The sequence below is a fragment of the Callithrix jacchus genome, chromosome 20 (genome assembly GCF_049354715.1).
Source record: "Callithrix jacchus isolate 240 chromosome 20, calJac240_pri, whole genome shotgun sequence".
NCBI lineage: Eukaryota > Metazoa > Chordata > Mammalia > Primates > Cebidae > Callithrix > Callithrix jacchus.
Window position 1 is genome coordinate 35,956,156 of NC_133521.1, and position 18,579 is coordinate 35,974,734.

The 18,579-nt window shown below is 42.7% G+C and overlaps 1 protein-coding gene across 19 annotated transcripts in view; it reads left to right on the forward strand.

The window, feature by feature from the left end:
* Positions 1-18,579, forward strand: part of WWOX (WW domain containing oxidoreductase) — a 1,143,691-nt gene that overhangs the window by 355,121 nt on the left and 769,991 nt on the right. For 2 of the 19 annotated variants that reach the window (XR_013530200.1, XR_013530204.1), the window contains exon 9: positions 1-13,353. The exons of 14 other annotated variants lie outside the window; for them this stretch is intronic. Coding sequence is in view for 1 of the 5 variants with exons in the window: in XM_078357815.1 (XP_078213941.1) it covers positions 1-24 (24 nt within the window). In the remaining 4 variants the exon portion in view is untranslated. 3 more of the 19 variants (XR_013530201.1, XR_013530203.1, XM_078357815.1) reach the window with 3 other exon arrangements.

Sequence of the window (18,579 nt, forward strand, 5' to 3'; positions counted from 1 at the left end):
AAACATTTAGGATTCTGCATTTAGAAGAGGGATCCCCATGAAGGTAGACCTGGGATTGGTCATTTTCCTAGTAATATAGACTGGATTGACTGGAAAAATCACCCTCTTGGACTGTCCTGTGTATATCGGCTGGCATTGCTTCCAAGGGATAAAGCATCTCTTTCTGGGACAAAGGGTATACTCTGCCATTTTAAAAGACGTATTATGGGCCATAAACCATGTAGCTGTATCCCATTTCTTCTCCAGGTAAAGATTTGGTTTCTAAATGCTAATCGAGCAGCTTAGCCGAGATGGAGTCTCCCTATCACCAGATGGCTAGTGTGCTCTGCTTTGTCTGCCTTTTACCTTGCAGAGGGTGTTTGTTTCTGACATGAGTATTGCTGGATACACGTTCCATTGCATGAGGTCCAGGGAGCAAGAAATACAACCCAGCCTTGCGCTCAGAAGCCCTGCCTTCGTTTCTCCACTGTAGCCGGCTCCCTTAAGTATTAAACAGCAGTGTTCTAATATCAACGTCCCTTTTTTATTTGCAGTGACTTGCTGTGACTATGGTGATTTTAGTTACAGTAATTAGGTCACCCTTCATGGAGTCAGGCTATTTTAAGTGCCTCTTTAAGGAATATTGTTGCAGATCAGTAATTTTACAATTGGATGTTCTTGTGCAACTTTATTAAATGTAATCTGTCTTTTAAATGTTGCCCTTTTACAGTTATACATTTCTAATTGTTGCTGTAAATGCATTATCGCTTTGAAATTAATTAATTTTTCCATTTTGGCTGCCTGCAGTATAATAATCACTAATGAGAAACTCATAGGAATCAATTCTCAGCACAGCGGCCCCTACTGGTAATGCCATGTCTCTGCCACCCTTTTCCTCTTGAGATCCAGAGCACTGGACAAGTGTATTGGGTGAGTCCTGGGGAGAAGCGTTTGTTCCCTCTTGCCTCCAATTTATGGTAAAATAAAAATGATAAACATGGAAATTGAGTTATTTTTAAATGTCATTCACAAAAAAGATGCATGATCCTTCAAACAGCTGCTTCTAAAATATCTGAAACTAACATTTGCTGAGCACTTTCTAATGATGAAGTCCCATCATGTGTGCAGTATGTGTTTATTTTCCTGTGTCTAGAGCATTATTTTATGCAGCTAAATTATTTTAAAATATTTTTCACAGACATGCACTGATGTCGATCCTTTGGTAAGAACTTCTGAGTTGGTGAAAAAATTATATACTGTATTTTAGTATATATATGTATTTACATAGACATATTATTCTATGGGTTTCAATTCAGAAAACCAGGCATTGTATCTGGTTCACATGAGGGATTTTCAAGGCTAATCTTGGCTTTTTGCATTTGCAGCCATGTCTGATGACTTTAAAATCCTACCACACTTCCAAATAAGATGCAGGTTGGCAGTTTATCCCAGATACCAAGATGGTTTATGTATCAGCATGTATTTTCATAAATTTCTCATAATTTCTATTAGAATTAAGAATTCTACGTTCTACAGTCTTAGAATGACGATCTTTATTTTGCCGTTGAAAGGCACAGAGAGCTCACCCAGCGTGTTCAAGAAAATGATACACCGCTTTGCAAACCTTCACTTGCTAATCTCAGCTGCTTTTGCTTTGTCCAGTGCACCGTAGTACCCTTCCCATCTGTATCTAGTTGTGCAGTTATGCTTTCTTTTTGAAATGTTTGACAGCACCTTCAGTGAAATTAATGTCCTCCCCGCCCCCCTCCTAACCCCCTGCCACCTTTTTATTCCACGTAAGGTTTCAGTCCTGGTACACACACCCTCGCCAGAGTTCCCAGGTCCAAGTCAGTACTTTGTGGACCAGTATGTAAATTTGAAGCTGAGCGCTGTCACGTGCCTCTTAGGAGTGTTTTGTGCAACCAAATATTTGCGTTGGCAGGTAACAGTAGAGAGGAATATGGTGTGTTAGGGTAGCAGGAGCTTAGCAGATGTTTTAGGGAACTGCACTTTCCAATCATTTTACATTAAAAAATGGCTTGCGTGTGTAGACCTTCTGCAACGATCGGGTTACGTTTCCTGTGCCCGTGTAAAGCCCGTCATCGTGCTGAGTTTTAACAGATGTGCGGCTACCCTGCTAATGGATGGGCCTGCAACGCTGGTCCTGTTGCAAAGTTATAAATTACAACTAGAAAAAGCACAAGATGTCATCCTTCTAACCTTCGTGAAAGCCAAACAGGGTAATTCTGCCCTTGAATAACCCGCCGCAGGGTGATTTATAGTTGTACAATTTAAAACATAATGAAGGAGATAATAGATGTTGATTTGTTCTTTAAATGAGTATTTTAGAAAAATCCTTCTCCCCCTTCCCCTGTCTAAATACCTGCAGCTGACTACACTGTGGATACCATCAAGGACAAAGCCCTCTGCTTGAATGTTTACTGGTACACTGGTGTATCACATACAAGGCAAAGGGTATAGAAAACAGGCCTCTTTTTGTTGGGAGGAGGAAATACGATTTTCAAAGTGGAGATTTTAGTGTATTCTAAACAAATCTGAATAATTTTGAGACTCCTGAGTGAGGGTTGCATTCTCTGATTGCCTTTCTCTTGCTGGTCCAGATAGGTTAGAAAACTGGACTCCCATGCCTGTAATCCCAGCACTTTGGGAGGCCAAGGTGGGTGGATCATGAGGTCAAGGGTTCAAGACCAGCCTGACCAATGTGGTGAAACCCCATCTCTACTAAAAATACAAACATTAGCCCAGCATGCTGGTACAAGCCTATAGTCCCAGCTACCTGGGAGGCTGAGACAGGAGAATCACTTGAGCCTAGGAAGTGGAGTTGGCAGTGAGCGGAGATTATGCCATTGCTCTCCAGCCTGAGACTCCGTGTCAAAAAAAAAAAGGAAAGGAAAAGAAAGAAAACTGGACTCTCAGGACCCCTTCGTGTTTGGCCCACACTGGTGCTTTTCTGCAGTGGCCTCTCAGTGGGAGGACCTGGTAGCTGGCTGGCTTACCCCCACTCATGCCACCTTCCCGCAGCCTCAAACATTCTTCTTCCTGTCTCGGATTAGCATCAGCATTGATTTTAGTAATCCTCCCTTAATTATGTCCAGAGCTTTGAAGTTTACAGTGCTTGCTTATTCCAGAGACTGGTGGATATGGTAAGCTGGAAAAGGGCAAAAGATTTAGAATCGAGAGGCTTGTCTTCAGAATTCAGCCTCTACTCCCTTTTAGTTTTGTAATTTTGAAATAATTTGGTCTTCCTGAGGATAATTTTCTACAGCAGTTTAGCTGTTTAGGCCACAAGTTATTAATACTCACTTAAAGGTTGTTGGAATAATAGAGGTTTTGCTCTCCCATATATCTAGAGGAGTCAAGGCAGCAAGGGCTGTCTTTGGCTGCTGTATGGGTGGCTCCGTTGTGATGATCTTCACTTTTCCCTTATGCTTACAAGATGGCTGCTGTGGTGCCAGCCATTGCCTCCTACTTGTTAAGGTCCAAAGGCACAGATGGAAGAGGTGAGGCTCCTCATTGCATGCCTCTTTCCTTTATCAAGAGAGAGTTCTGTTTCAGAACTGTGCTCCCGAGCTCACTTCCTGCCAGATCCCACTGGTTGGGGTGGAGTCAGCTATTTATATTCTAGTTATAAGGGAGGCTAGAAAAGTGCATAACTGGTGTTTTGAGCCTCTAGGGTGGGAGGCAAACTCTGATGGCCAAGAACAAAGCTAGGGTAATGGTGTTGAATAGGTGGCACATATTTTAATTGCTTTCTCATGTACCAAATGGAAATGCTATCTGTTTTATAGGGGTGGCTGTAAGAAGAAGAGAGAATTCAAATGAAAGTCATCTGGTCTTATCTGGTCCCCATCCACTTGACCCGCTACACCTCCGGTCACTTCCGGCTCGGTGCTGTTTCTTCCTAAGGGTATTGAAACATGTTCTTCTTCAGCCTAGAATATTCCTCCTCTACTTTTAATTTGCACCTGTCCCACAAAACTCAGTCCAGACAGCACACCTTAAGGAAGCAGTTCTGGTCTCTTGGACTAGATCAAGCTCTCCAATACGTTCCTTCACACCAGCCATTGTCTGGATTACTGTCTGACCCCTAAGAGCACTCCATAAATGTGTGCTGAATGAGTCAGGGAAGGGTCTTCGGAATTTCCTCTTCATAACATTTAACACAACTGCAATTTAAAAATAAAATTTCTGTAGGGTTTCTTTTGTGTATATGATGGAGTCTCTCTCTGTCACGCAGACTGGAGTGTAGTGGTATGATCTCGGCTCACTGCAAACTCCACCTCTTGGGTTCAAGTGATTCTCCTGCCTCAGCCTCCTGAGTAGCTGGGATTACAGGCGCCTGCCACCACACCTGGCTTTTGTATTTTTAGTAGAGATGGGCTTTCACCGTGTTGACCAGGCTGGTCTCAAACTCCTGACCTCAGGTGATCTGCCCATCTTGGCCTCAGCCTCGCAAAGTGCTGGGATTACAGGCATGAGCCACTGTTCCTGGCCTGTAGATTTTTTTTCTTTCTTTCTTTCTTTTTAAAGACAGAGGCTTGCTCTGTCGCCAGGCACCAGGCTGGAGTGCAGTGGCACGGTCTCTGCTCACTGCCACCTCTGCCTCCTGGGTTCAAGTAATACTCCTGCCTCAGCCTCCTGAGTAGCTGGGACTACAGGTGTGTGCCACCACACCCAGCTAAATTTTTGTATTTTTAAGTAGAAATGGGGTTTCACCATGTTGGCCAGGCTGGTCTCGATCTCTTGACCTCGTGATCCGCCCTCCTCGCCCTCCCACAATGCTGGGATGACAGGTGTGCGCCCCCGTGCCTGGCTTCTAGTTTCTTATTAAATGTCTGTCTCCCCTTCTCTTGACAGCGGTGTTTTTCCCTTCACACTACTGTATTCATGGTCCATAGAGTAAATTCTCAGTAAATGTTTGTAAATGAATACGTTAAAGATGACCAGGTGCTCGATAAATGACAGTCCTTAATGTATTTCGTACCATTTGTCCCTCTGAGGTAGGCAAGGGATTACAGTTTAGAATGTGTAAATACAGAAAACATAAGGCAAGGTGACCTGCCCAGAGTCACACAGCAAACACCCAAGGTGCCCCCCAGGCTCATGGTCAAGTGCCATGTAAGAGATGTACCCAGTGGTGTGGGTATGTACAGAGGGATTGAATGTAAGGAGAGAGAGATGAGGCATAGGCGCGACAGGATAAGCTGCAGAGCTAGACAGCTCTCAGATCCAACCCTAGCTCCCTACCATTCTTTTTTTTTTTTTTTTGAGACGGAGTTTCGCTCTCGTTACCCAGGCTGGAGTGCAACAGCGCGATCTCGGCTCACCGCAACCTCTGCCTCCTGGGTTCAGGCAATTCTCCTGCCGCAGCCTCCTGAGTAGCTGGGATTACAGACACGCACCACCGTGCCCAGCTAATTTTTTTTTTTTTTGTATTTTTAGTAGAGGCGGAGTTTCACCATGTTGACCAGGATGGTCTCGATCTCTTGACCTCGTGATCCACTGGCCTCGGCCTCCCAAAGTGCTGGGATTACAGGCTTGAGCCACCGCGCCCGGCCTCTCACTACCATTCTAACTCTCGGGCAAGGTTCAATGCCTGCTTAAGATTCATGCATAAAACTGGGATGTTATACCTACCTCATGGGCTTGTCTTGAGAGTTAAAGATTATGAACTTATGGACTCTCGAATGTGCTAGAAGCTTAAGAAATGTTAATTGGTATTGTTATTGGCATTCAGTAGAAATAAAAGATTATGGGCTGGGCGCGGTGGCACAAGCCTGTAATCCCAGCACTTTGGGAGGCCGAGGCAGGTGGATCACGAGGTCAAGAGATTGAGACCATCCTGGTCAACATGGTGAAACCCCGTCTCTACTAAAAATACAAAAAATTAGCTGGGCATGGTGGCGCGTGCCTGTAATCCCAGCTACTCGGGAGGCTGAGGCGGGAGAATTGCCTGAACCCAGGAGGCAGAGGTTGCGGTGAGCCAAGATCGCACCATTGCACTCCAGCCTGGGTAACAAGAGTGAAACTCCGTGTCAAAAACAACAACAACAACAAAAAATGAAAGATTATGAATGTTCAGCATTCAGAACATGCTAGATACAGAATAACCATTATTATTGCTGTTACTATTATCATTTTCCCCAGCTTTATTGAGGTATGTGTGGAAAAAAAAAAAAAATATATATATATATATATATATATTTGTGGCTGGGCATGGTGGCTTATGTCTGTGATCCCAGCATTTGGGGAGGCCAAGGTGGGAGGATGACTTGAGCCTGGGAGTTCAAGGCTGCAGTGAGCAATGATGGTGTCCCTGCACTCCAGCCTGGGTGACAGAGCTAGGCCCTGTCTCTACAGAAAAAAAAAACGTACATATATTCACAGTGTGAAATGTGTTGTTTTGATATACATGTGCATTGTGAAATGAGTCCCACAGTCAAGCTAATTAACATATCCATCACTCTACATAGCTATCATTTTTGTGTGTGTGGCAAAAACATTGGAAGTCTAGTCTCAGCAGTTTTCAAGTATATAATACATTATTATTATTATTAACTATATTCACCATGCTGAACAATAGATCTCTAGAACCTATTCATTGTGTCTCACTGAAATTCTGAATCCTTTGACCGCTATCTCTCATTCATCACCCCCTTCCACTTCCCGGAGACCATCTCCTACTGGGAACCGCCATCTACTCTCTGCTTCTGTGAGTTCAGCTGCTTTAGATGCCACACAGAAAGTGAGATCATAGAGAATTTTTCTTTCTGTACCTGGCTTATTTCACAAGAAATTGGTTGCTTCTCTTCCCATTGTTTATAGATACCTATTCTAATGATGTTAACACTGAACATCAAAAGCTTGTATGGGCTGGGCACGGTGGCTCACGCCTGTAATCCCAACACTTTGAGAGGCCGAGGCGGGTGGATCACCTGAAGTCGGGAGTTCGAGACCAGCCTGGTCAACATTACGAAACCCTGTCTCTACTAAAAAAAATTAGCCAGGCATGGTGGCTCGTGTCTGTAGTCCAACCTGCTTGGGAGGGTGAAACACGAAAATCACTTGAACCTGAACGTGGGTGGCAGAGGTTGCAATGAACTGACACTGCGCCACTGGGCTCCATCCTGGGTAATGGAGTGAGACTCCATCTCAAAAAACAACAATAACACCAAAAAACAAAGAAACAAAAAAAAAAAACAAAATCCCAAAAAAACCCATATGGCCCAGCCTCGGGAACCACTGAGGCCGATTACAGAATGGTCATCAGAATTCATTAAGGTTCCGCAGAGTGGATTCTCAGCCCCACTGGTTGCCTGTTTGAGCGGCACCAACAAGAAAGATCAAGCCCTCTCTTCTTAAAGAGAAGGAAACTATGTCTGCACTGGTGAGGCTGTAGCGCCTCATCACTGTATTTTTTCTGCCTTGCTTTATAGTGTTTTACATCGACCTCGGCCTTTGTTCCTGAATGAGCACCCGAGAGGGGGGAGAAAGTGACGATCTGGCCTTAATATGTGTGACAAATTATTTAATGAACGTTTAACCAAGATTTGCAATTCCCCTAGTTTTATCTTCCTCGTTTCCTTTTCTTCTGTGTACCCGCTGGCATCTTGGTAATGCGCTGCTTCTTTCTAACTCTTTCTAGCTCTTACATTACTTTGCCTTTCTTTTTTCTTTTAAGTTTGCGGTGGCTTCTTTGATCCTCCCCTCTTTCAGTTTCCTTTTCTCCAATTTCATGCTGCTTTCCAGTGATTTTTGGCGGCAGCACAGTTTAGATACTGGAGGCCAGCGTGATTAAACCGATGCCAGGAGTTTGTATTGCCCCATGACGACGTTTCTGGAATGTTTCTTCTATGAACATTGATTTTTGTATAACTCACTGGATGTGTTGATTTTTCCCTGTAAGGTGTAAGGTAATGTTTTCCTAGCAAAAACAAAGAGGGCTCAAACCTGGTGCTCAGAATCGTTGGGAAACGAACCCCTCTCTGTCATCTTGTGACACCATGATAAAGTAATACTCTGCAAATCAGCTGAGAACATGTTCCCAGCTCCATGCCACGCTCCATGGTCGTGGATTTACTTCTTTATATCTTCACTCATCTAACGTCATTACTCACGTAATGTCGTCGTAGGACGTGCTCTCGTGAAACACTTGTGGGTCTCTGAGCAAATCACTTACCCTCTCTGGTTCTCAGTTTTCTTATCTGTAAAATGAATCCGTTAACCAAGAATAGTCATCCTGTGGGTTAATAGAACAGTTTAATTTGAAAGGAAAGAAAAAACGGAGACTAACACGGGCCCACGGACCTTGTGTTTCATCAATTTCGGATGAAAAACCGAACCTACCACATCATTTTAAAAGAGAATGGACATTTTAGTGTGGAAGATTGTTGGAAGGACACGGGGAGGAGGAGCAGTCCTCTCAATGGAATATATTTGACTTCAGGGAGAACTCATTTAAGTGCTGCTGTTACTCTTTTTCCCTTTGTTGGAAGTGATGGTTATACTTGGGAATGACTGGCTAGAAAACCCTACAGGCACCACGTAAGCTCCATAATTCTTCCGTATATGTGTTTCAGATCCCAGGTTCCAAACCTGCGGTAAAAGTGGCTGCATCTCAGTTAATCACATAGTGAGCCTGGTGAGCCCATCAGTGAAATGCAGACCTTTCTGGACATTCCACATAGTGGGGTGAAGGGAAATGAAATGATACAGGTGCACATAAGGGTGTAAGCTGACCTAGCGTAGAGATTCTTCTTCCTCAAAAGCCATTCTTTCAGGCTGTGCACTTTAGTAAATATGACACCCCATCTACTTCCAGAAAGGATTTTGGGCATTTGTGAGTAAAGGGGACAGATGTTCTAGAAGAAGGGCTCTCTCCTGAATCAATTCATGTGTGGGCCACAAAAAGCTTGGCACAAGATCTTTTTGATGTGCATTCATTCGTTCATTCATTCAATAACTATTATTGAGCATCTAACATGTGTCAGGTGCTCTGCTAGGGACAGAATGCTAAACAAGGTCCCTGTCCTCATGGGGGCCTTATGTTGGGGATACAGATGATAGGCATGGACATGAAGGGAGACACTACTCAGACTTCAGGCCAGGAAGGAGCTTTAATTTGAGTAATTGTTTTCACTGATTTATCTTCAGAGAAAGAAATAATACTGACTTTGGTTCATGAACAAAACAAATAAACCATCATCTTCATAGGCTGAGGTGGGCCAGATCACTTGAGGCCAGGAGTTTGAAACCAGCCTAGCCAACACGGCCAAACCCTGTCTCTACTAAAAATACAAAAAAATTAGCTGGACATGGTGGATCGTGTCTGTAGTCCCAGCTACTCAAGAGGCAGAGGCAGGAGAATTGCTTGAACCTGGGAGTGACGGTTGCAGTGAGCAGAGATTGTGCCACTGCACTCCAGCCTGGGTGAAGGAGCAAGACTCTGTCTGGGGGGAAAAAAAGAAAGAAAAGCAACAGCTTTACTTATGTTTTTGATGAGACTAGCCTTTGCTCTGCTTCGGAAAATGGGCTGTGTAACTTGGCCAAAATAGTCAAATGTGTAGCTGTTTGTGTGTAGACTGATAACTGGGCTTATTTTGCCTCTTTTAGCTCTGGAAAGGCTGAGAGCAAAATAGAAATGCTCACAGCATTGATGTCTTTTTCTTCCTTTAGTGTGGTGAAAAGGTGTCGGAGGGATCATCTATAAAACTCAGTAGACTATCAGTTTAATGGACAATGGTCATAAAATATATCTGTCATGCTTGAGACCATGTTCCGGAGAGTATTTTGTAACCTATGAAGCTCTTTTCCAGTCTTAGGAAGTGTGGAAAGAGTATGGGCTTTTGGTTCAGATGCTGAATTCTGCTGCTTGCCTTCTCCATGGCCTTGGTCAACATCCTGACGTCTTGGGTCCTTGCCCGCCTTTGCTGTGACACCAGATGCTGCCTGCCTCAGGCAGTTATTGCAAGTACTGAAGACAGGAAGGCCTGGAAGGTTCTTGGAAGCATTTCTGTGACATCACAGGAACTCAGTAAATGCCAGCTAGTGTTACTATTATTGTGATGATTTTATTACTACTATTGATATTATAGTTAATATTATAATTATTCATTATTGCCTTATAAAAGTTACTTATTATGATATGTTTTTCTTACTATTTGATGAACATTGACCACAGTACCAAGTGTATGATTTTTTTTTTTTTTTTTTGAGACTGAGTTTCGCTCTCCCCCAGGCTGGAGTGCAATGGCGCAATCTTGGCTCACCGCAACCTCAGCCTCCTGGGTTCAAGCGATTCTTCTGCCTCAACCTCCCTAGTAACTGGGATTACAAGTGTGTGCCACCATGCTGGCTAATTTCGTATTTTTAGTAGAAATGGGGTTTCTCCATGTTGGCCAGGCTGGTCTCGAACTCCTGACCTCAGGTACTCCGCCTGCCTCCGCCTTCCAAAGTGATGGGATTACAGGTGTGAGCCACAGCGCCATGCCAACTTTATTTTATTTATTTTTGAGATGGAGTCTCGCTCTGTCGCCCAGGCTAGAGTGCAGTGGTGTGGTCGCGGCTCACTGTGACTTCTCCCTCCTGAGTTCAAGCCATTCTCCTGCATTAGCCTCCCATGTAGCTGGGATTACAGGCATGTGCCACTATACCTGGCTAATTTTTGTATTTTTAGTAGAGACAGAGTTTTGCCATGTTGACCAGGCTGACTTGAACTTCTGACCTCAAATGGTCCACCCACGTTGGCCTCCCAAAATGCTGGGATGACAGGTATGAGCCGCTGCCAAGTGTATACTGATTTTAGGTGTATTATGCCATGCCTTGTGCCTTTCTTTGCTATACTGGAAGGTCATGATGGCAGGATATCTTATTTATACTTCTCTCTACAATGTCCAGTCATTTCCAGTCCAGTTCCTTGCAAAGGTAGGGTTTTTTAGAAATATTTGAGTTATTTTCTGTTTTCTGAACCAAACAGCCAGAGTATTTGATCTTACGGAAATCAGGCTTTAGTTCAGGTTTGCTGTGTAGCCTTGGAAGAGACCCTGGGCAGATGGATTTTTCTGGAATGACAGAGGAAACTAGATCTATAACTCTGTACATTTACTCTGATGCCAATAAAAATGGCAATATTTTAATACTGTCATAAGAGCTTTTTTCTTAAGCATTTGCTGTAAATTAGTAAATCTGTGTAAATCAATTTATTTCATCATCATGTAGAACTTCTATACCATGCAGAAGTTCAGGATAATTGTCCTCCTTTTGTAGACAAGGAAACTGAAGTTTAGAGGTGCTGAGTGAACTGTCTTGGAGCACTTAGTAAGTGGCGTGGATGGAATTGAATCCCTATTTATCAGTGGTGAAAGTGTATCTGTAATTATTCACCTGCACATATGTAGATATCTGCTTACATGCATGCCTCCCCTTATACTCCACGGTTCTGAAAAGTAACAATAACAAGTTAGAAATTAATGGGAGGTGGAAGGAAATACAAAAATGGACATTTACTTAAGAAGGAAAGAAGAAACCAGGCAGGATTGCATTTCCCAAACCTGTATAGCTGCTACTGGAGAGCGGATGGAGGGGTTATGGAGGAAGGGAAACTTTGTTCTAAGCTACTAGCTGCCAAGCAAAGCAGCTGAAACTATTATTTTTATTTATTATTATTTGAATCCGAGTCTCCATCTGCCACCCGGGCTGGAGTGCAGTGGTTCGGTCTCCACTTTCTTCATCGTCCACCTTCTGGGTGTAAGTGATCCTCCTGCCTCGGTCTCCCAAATAGCTGGGATTACAGGCACACACCACTACGCCTGGCTAACATATAATTTTAGTTGGGACAGGATTTCACCATGCTGGCTAGGCTCGGGTTGAACTCCTGACCTCAAGTGATGCGCCTGCCTTGGCCTCTCAATATGCTGGGATTGCAGCCACGAGCTACCGCTTCTGGCCTAAAATCTATTATTAATAGATGTTCCGGGATGATGGCCCCGCTTATTACTTGCCTCTAAGCCATGCGTTGAAATACAGCCCATTCTGAAGCTGACCAAAGGACCACAGTAATTCATAATGAGGGGGTGGAAGTCCTCAGGATGAGCAAAACAGAAAGGCAGAAATTAATAAAACTATGTGTTAGTTGTTTGTCACTGTGTAACAAATTACCCTGATATTTAGCCGGTTAATATAATGCATATTATTTTCCAGTCTCTGTAGATTAGGAACCAGGCATGGCTTAGCTAGGCCATCTGCTTTAGGGTGTCACATACTGCAGTCAAGGTGTCCACGGGGCTGAAGTCATCTTCTTACCAACAAAGCTGGTGCCCCAAAAGATGGGGTCTTTCCCTGTTGGGTGTCATGAAGCCAACACACATCTGGAAGTGGGTGTCAAGCAGTACAGTCTTTATTCATTGGCCGTGGAGTTGAGAAGCAAGCGGAATGACTCATAAACCAGCTTCTCCACTAGTGAGGGGTGAGGAGGTTAAAATACAGAGGTTTGTTGTTGTTTCAAGATGGAGTTTGACTCTTGTTTCCCAGGCTGGAGTGCAACGGCTCGATCTCAGCTCACTGCAAACTCTGCCTCCTGGGTTCAAGTGATTCTTCTGCCTCAGCCTCCTGAGTAGCTGGAATTACAGGCAGGCGCCACCATGCTGGGCTAATTTTGTATTTTTAGTAGAGATGGGGTTTCTCCATGTTGGTCAGGCTGGTCTGGAACTCCAGAGGTGATCTACCTGCCTTGGCCTCCCAAAGTGCTGGGATTACAGACGTCAGGCACCCGGCTGTTTTTTTTTTTTTTTTTTTTTTTAATGAAGCATCTGGATGTTAAATCCAAGGGGAGGAATCATCATGTCTTTTCTAGAAATGGGCTTTGAACCTCCCATACCAGACTGCTGCCTTCCTTTTCATCCTTCTATGGCTTCTTATCATCGTCATGGTGATAGTCAACTATGATGGCACTGGTAGGAGTGCCATTTAGCATGGAAATGAGATCATAATTAAGCCTGAGACCTTTGAAGTCCTTTGGTCACCTGTCCTGGTTCTAACCAGTCACAGCTGGTCTGATTACAGAGGGAACTTTTTATCACAGGTGTCCTGTTTCTTCAAGATAAGCAGAGTTAGGGCAGGGTAGAAATTGAGCTATGTCAACTAGGCATTGTACCAGGTAACAAGCTCAAGGCTCAAGGGGAAAGAGCCACTTCCAAGCACAGGTGGTTGCTGGCAGAACTGAGTCCCTCACGGCCCAGTGGATTCCTTCCTTTGCTTCCCGGTGTCTGGTTCCTTGCGACGTAGGGATCCCCATCATGGCTGCTGGCTTTATCAACGCATGGAAACCAAGAAGGAAATAGAATTCACTGGTAAAAAGTAAGTCACAGTTGTTTGTTACATAATCACAGAAGTGACATCTCATGGCTTTTGCCATATTCTTTCTGTTAGAAGGAAATCACTGAGTCTGATCCGTGTTTGAGGGGAAGGGATTTCACAGTGGTATGAATACGGAGAGGCAGGGGTCATCAGGGCCAGCTACCACATTCCACAACTTGAGTTTTGTTTAGGATTTTCTTGCCTTTTCGGGGCCCTGCTACCTGCTGGTAGATTGACTCACAGGACTTGATGACTTTTCTTGGCCTGCCTGAAGCCGTAGCATTTATCATGGGTAATTTTGTCTTTTCTTTACGCTTCTTCTGGTTGCGTCCTTTTGGCATCCTTCTTATCTTCCCTCTTTCTGGGCTGAGAGAGGCACCAAGTGCACCCATTTAAAATACACATATATATATTCATGCATTTCTGCTTCATGATGGGAGATAAGATTTAGTCCTTTAATAAGAAAGCTTATGAAAAGAATAAACAAACGTGTGGATGTTTCCTAAAGCCAAGTGTTTGTTTTCCTGCTGCTTTAGTAGAAGGGGTTCATGTTAGTCCATGGCCCAAATCATCTTTCTAAAGAAACAGGCACTGCAGAATTTGTATTTCCGTTTCAAAAACTAGCCAGAAATCCTGAACACTTTTTTTTTAATGCCATAAAAGTGAGATAAGGCTGATCAGTCATTTGCTAGCCTGTGTAGAATATCTAGACTAGGTGGAATCTTCGGATTTGTTGTTGTTTTTGTTAAGATGATTTTTTTTTAAGCAGGAAGTTAGAAAAATAACCACCTTTTACTTTGGTACTTTTAGAAAATATGGTGGAGATTGATTTCGAATGCTAAAGTTTGGTTTTCGTGTTATGAAGCCAACCATGTTAAAAATGTATAATAAAACATCTAATTTAGCAGTAAAATATCAAATTTGCCCCGTGAAATATCAAGCTCTTTTATTGAGCTGGGCTTTCTGTTTCTTCACTTGCCACCTTGTATAGAATTTGAACCTCTTTAAACATTGCATCCTTGAGTTTCATGTGATGGGGCCTCTTTAATCATTTACATTTTGAAAAAAGAAAGTGAAATATTCTTTCAGAAGCCAAAGTAATCCATGAGAATGTACGGTGTTTGTTCAGCTGGATACCTTATTTATTTGAAGTACTGAGGGAGAAATCTCTTCTGACTACTCAAAAAAGGGAAGAATAAACAGTCACAGTGTCCAAGTAACCTGAGCTAGAAAGTTCCTTCTTTCAGAGAAAAGCTATAAAAAGTATATTCGCTAGATCAAAAAAAAATACTGTATATCAACTACTGAAACCGGCATAATGCTTTCTTAGTATTCTCACTCTTTAAAAGCAAAAAGAAAACCTGTAAAATTTGGGAACTTAAACTTTTTTTGATGTTTTAGTATTTCTAGGCAGGTGAACACGATAAGCATGCTTTTTGTGTTAGAATATAACATCTCTTGGTGGCTTTTGTGTGCTGTGTGTATGATTTGTCTCCGTGAATTCTCTGTAATCATCAAAGACCAAGTAGTACAATTATCATGACTGAAGTCTAAACATTAACCCAGAGCAGATTTCCTCTAAAAAAGGTACTAAGAGGATGTTTAAAAGAAAAAAATTATAACATATTTCAAAAGAATTAGATTCTGAAATATACGCAATAATGAAAACAATACAGTTTTCTTCAGCTCTTTGTCCTTTGTATTCCAAGCACTGAGAAGGAGCTGGTATATTTCTTACATATGAAAAGTAGAAGAACATATTGGATTCCTTTATCCCTAACCTGGAAGAGTCTTTCTTGGGCTTCAGTTTGCTTGCCCCTTACACTTAAGCTTGTTAATTGCATCTTCCAATGTCACTTTCTCTCATTGCCTGCTAGAGGCTCTTCTGGGCTCTTATTTGAACCCAGACACAGTGGAGGCCAATTTTCTCCAAAGCCAAATTTTTTTAAAAATTAGAAGTTAAACTCATCTTTACCAAGTCCTCCTGACCATGGATATGTCGCCACGTTAGTCTGTAATGTGAAGATTTGAAATGTATTTTAACACAATAGGAGAGTCACTGGTGAATTTTCACTGAATGAGTATACATTCTGCAGAACTGGAAGATAAAGGCAATCAGTAATAAAAACAACTCACATTTTGTGGGACTCGCTTTGGTCAGGCTCTGTTCCAAGTGTCTCACGTGTCCAACTCGTTTATTTTCCACAGCCCACTACAGCATGGCGGAGTGGGAAGGAACTGAGAAAAGGATGCTTAGCTGAGCTGGGTTCAAGACGGATGCAATGTGAGGTAGCAGAAGGGCCGTGCTCTGGATTTTGAAGTTGAAGAAATCAGCCTGGGGTGAATCCCAGCCCTTCCTTTCTTTTTCATTGTAAAATGGGGAGAGTGGCTCCCACATCTTTGGGTTGTTGGTGGGGAGTGTGTAAAACACAGCTATGTCCTTTGATCTGTAGTAGATCCTCAAGACATGCTAGTCTTCTTCGTGTGCTACCAGTTAATATGAATTTTACTGACATCTTGCTGATTTGTGAAGGCATAGAGACAGCTATTGTCAAGGATATTAGTGATGATCTGACCCCCACACATAGGGAGTTATGCCACTGAAGGTGAGAAACACCCTTTAACTCTTCATTCCAAGGAGGATCCTTGAGGAACCACCATTATTCCTTCCATTTGTTGATGAAATTATAACTATTGTTGGAGCCCATAGTTCCACAGCGTACTTCTTCAGGCCATATGAATGCGCTGGTTAGCCTATCAGCTCCCTCCAGTTTTTAGCAACTCTGATACATTATATTCACCTTGTTCTCTGCATGTTCTTTCTTTAAGTCATCTTAGATCCCTTTTTTGGAAGCAAGTCAAATTTGAATTAATAAAACGATTTATGTTGAAGTACAGGCATATCCCACAGAATCTTAGTTCCATGCCAAAAGTAACTTTATCTTCAGCTGTATTTTGGACATATTTCTGGATTGTCCGTGTTCAACTACAGAGACTATGCAGTGCCCTTTGAACAAATGGGTATTTGAAAATCATCCCGTCTTCAGAGTTTTAGAAAATTTTTTTGAATGTTTTACTGTCATATGATTCACATGCTAGCTATTGATTGCTGTCATGCAATCTGCCAGCAGCCCAGATGGCAGATCGTTTAATTAGATATGTATGTGTTCGTGTGTGCGTGTGTGTGTGGTGTATACATGTAATCACAGTTCACAAGGACCTAATAAATAGTTTTCTTTCTTCCTTTTTCTTCCTTTCCTTTCCCTTTTTTTTTTTTTTTTTTTTTTTGAGGTGGAGTCTCACTGTTGCCCAGGCTGGAGTGCAGTGGCATGATCTCTGCTCACTGCTACCTCTGCCTCCCAGGTTCAAGTGATTCTCCTGCCTCAGCCTCCTGAGTAGCTGGGACTACTGGTATGCATTACCACAACTAGCTAATTTTTGTGGTTTTAGTAGAGATGGGGTTTTACCATGTTGGCTAGGCTGATTTTGAACCTCTGGCCTCAAGTTGCCTGCCTGAGTTGGCCTCCCAAAGTGCTGAGATTACAGGCATGAGCTACCGTGCCTTGCCCTAGTAAATGCATATTTATTTCTTTTGGCCTTTTTCTGTTTTTCTACTATTCCCTTTCCCCTATGGATGCTATTATTTTCTAGTGAGCTATTTATATCTTTTTATTTTTTTTGAGAAGGAGTCTTGCTCTTTCACCCAGCCTAGAGCGCAGTGGCAAGATTATGGCTCTTTGTAGCCTGATGAGCCTCAACCTTCCAGGGCTAAGTTATCCTCTTGTCTCAACCTCTGGTGTAGCTGGGATTACAGGCACCCGCCATCATTCCTGGCTAATTTTTGTATTTTTGTTGAGACGAGGTTTCACTATCTTGGCCCGGCTAGAGCTGTTTATATCTTAAATATGTCTTTGTGAAAAATTTATTTATCAGCTTGGCACAGTGGCTCATGCCTGTAATCCCATCACTTTGGGAGACCGAGCGAGGTGGGGGGGTTACCTAAGGTCAGGAGTTTGAGAACACACTGACCAGTATAGTGAGACACTCTGTCTACTGAAAATACAGGAATTAGCTGGTCGTGATGGTGGGTGCCTGTAATCCCAGCTGCTCGGGAGGCTGAGGCAAGAGAATCGCTTGAACCTGAGAGGCAGCAGTTGCGGTGAGCCGAGATTGTGCCACAACACTCCAGCCTGGGTGAATGAGCAAGACTACGTCTCAAAAAATATGTATGATTTCTTACTCAGTTCATTGAATACGGTTGATAAAGGCAACAGGAGCTAGCGATAGCAATGCAGATGGACACTGGTAGACAGTAAGGACTCCGTACCTGGGTTTGTTTAGGTTGTACCATGTAGGCATGCGTAGTTAGAAAATCTATCTAGCATAGGGAGAGAGAAAACCAGACAATTCGGCCCTGCTGTTTTCATCCTGAAGAATTTTTTTTACTCTGTTTATGAATAAAACATTTTAATCAGTGCTGTATCAACACTGATCAATTTTTTTCATGGAAGTATAATACAGGGTGAATTCCATTAAGTCAATTAAATAGTTTGATCCAGGTTTTAAACAGCCCAAAGATAGTTAAGCTCTTCTTTTATTGAAATCCTTTTTGCCAAAACCATTATACACACACACACACACACACACACACACACACACACACACACATATTTTATAGTGATGATTTCACTTACCTATTTTCTGTACATGCCAAATTTTACAGCTTTTTGCATTGTGAGTTTTCTTTCTCATAGATTATTTTCACCAAGTCTAACCTTTAGATTGGGCAAATCTGAATTTCACCCCATCTAGTCTTTGGTGTCATCGAGTTTTTGTGATGGTGTGAATTTTTGTGATGGTGTGATTTCTTGTGATGGTGTGATTTCAATGAGAAATTTATGTCATTAGTTTAGTGAAAGGTCAATATTTATTTATTATCTAATACCCAAGAAATTCCCCAGCAAGTCTCTTCCAGTATTCTAGTGTTTCTTGTTTTTCCTGGGTTGGTCTTTGAGCATGCTGCTAATCTAATTGTTCCCCAAACTCTGAACCGTTGTGGAAGACTTTGGAAACGTTGCTTTCTCTAGGCTGTGGCAGGGCAAACTCTGATGGACAGATCAAGATGTATGTTGCTCTAAAACAGCCTCCACACTTTTCTGGACCACTAAAGTTTTTTATGTTGCAACCCAGTGCATTTATACTTAGTTATGTGTGTGTGTGTGGGGT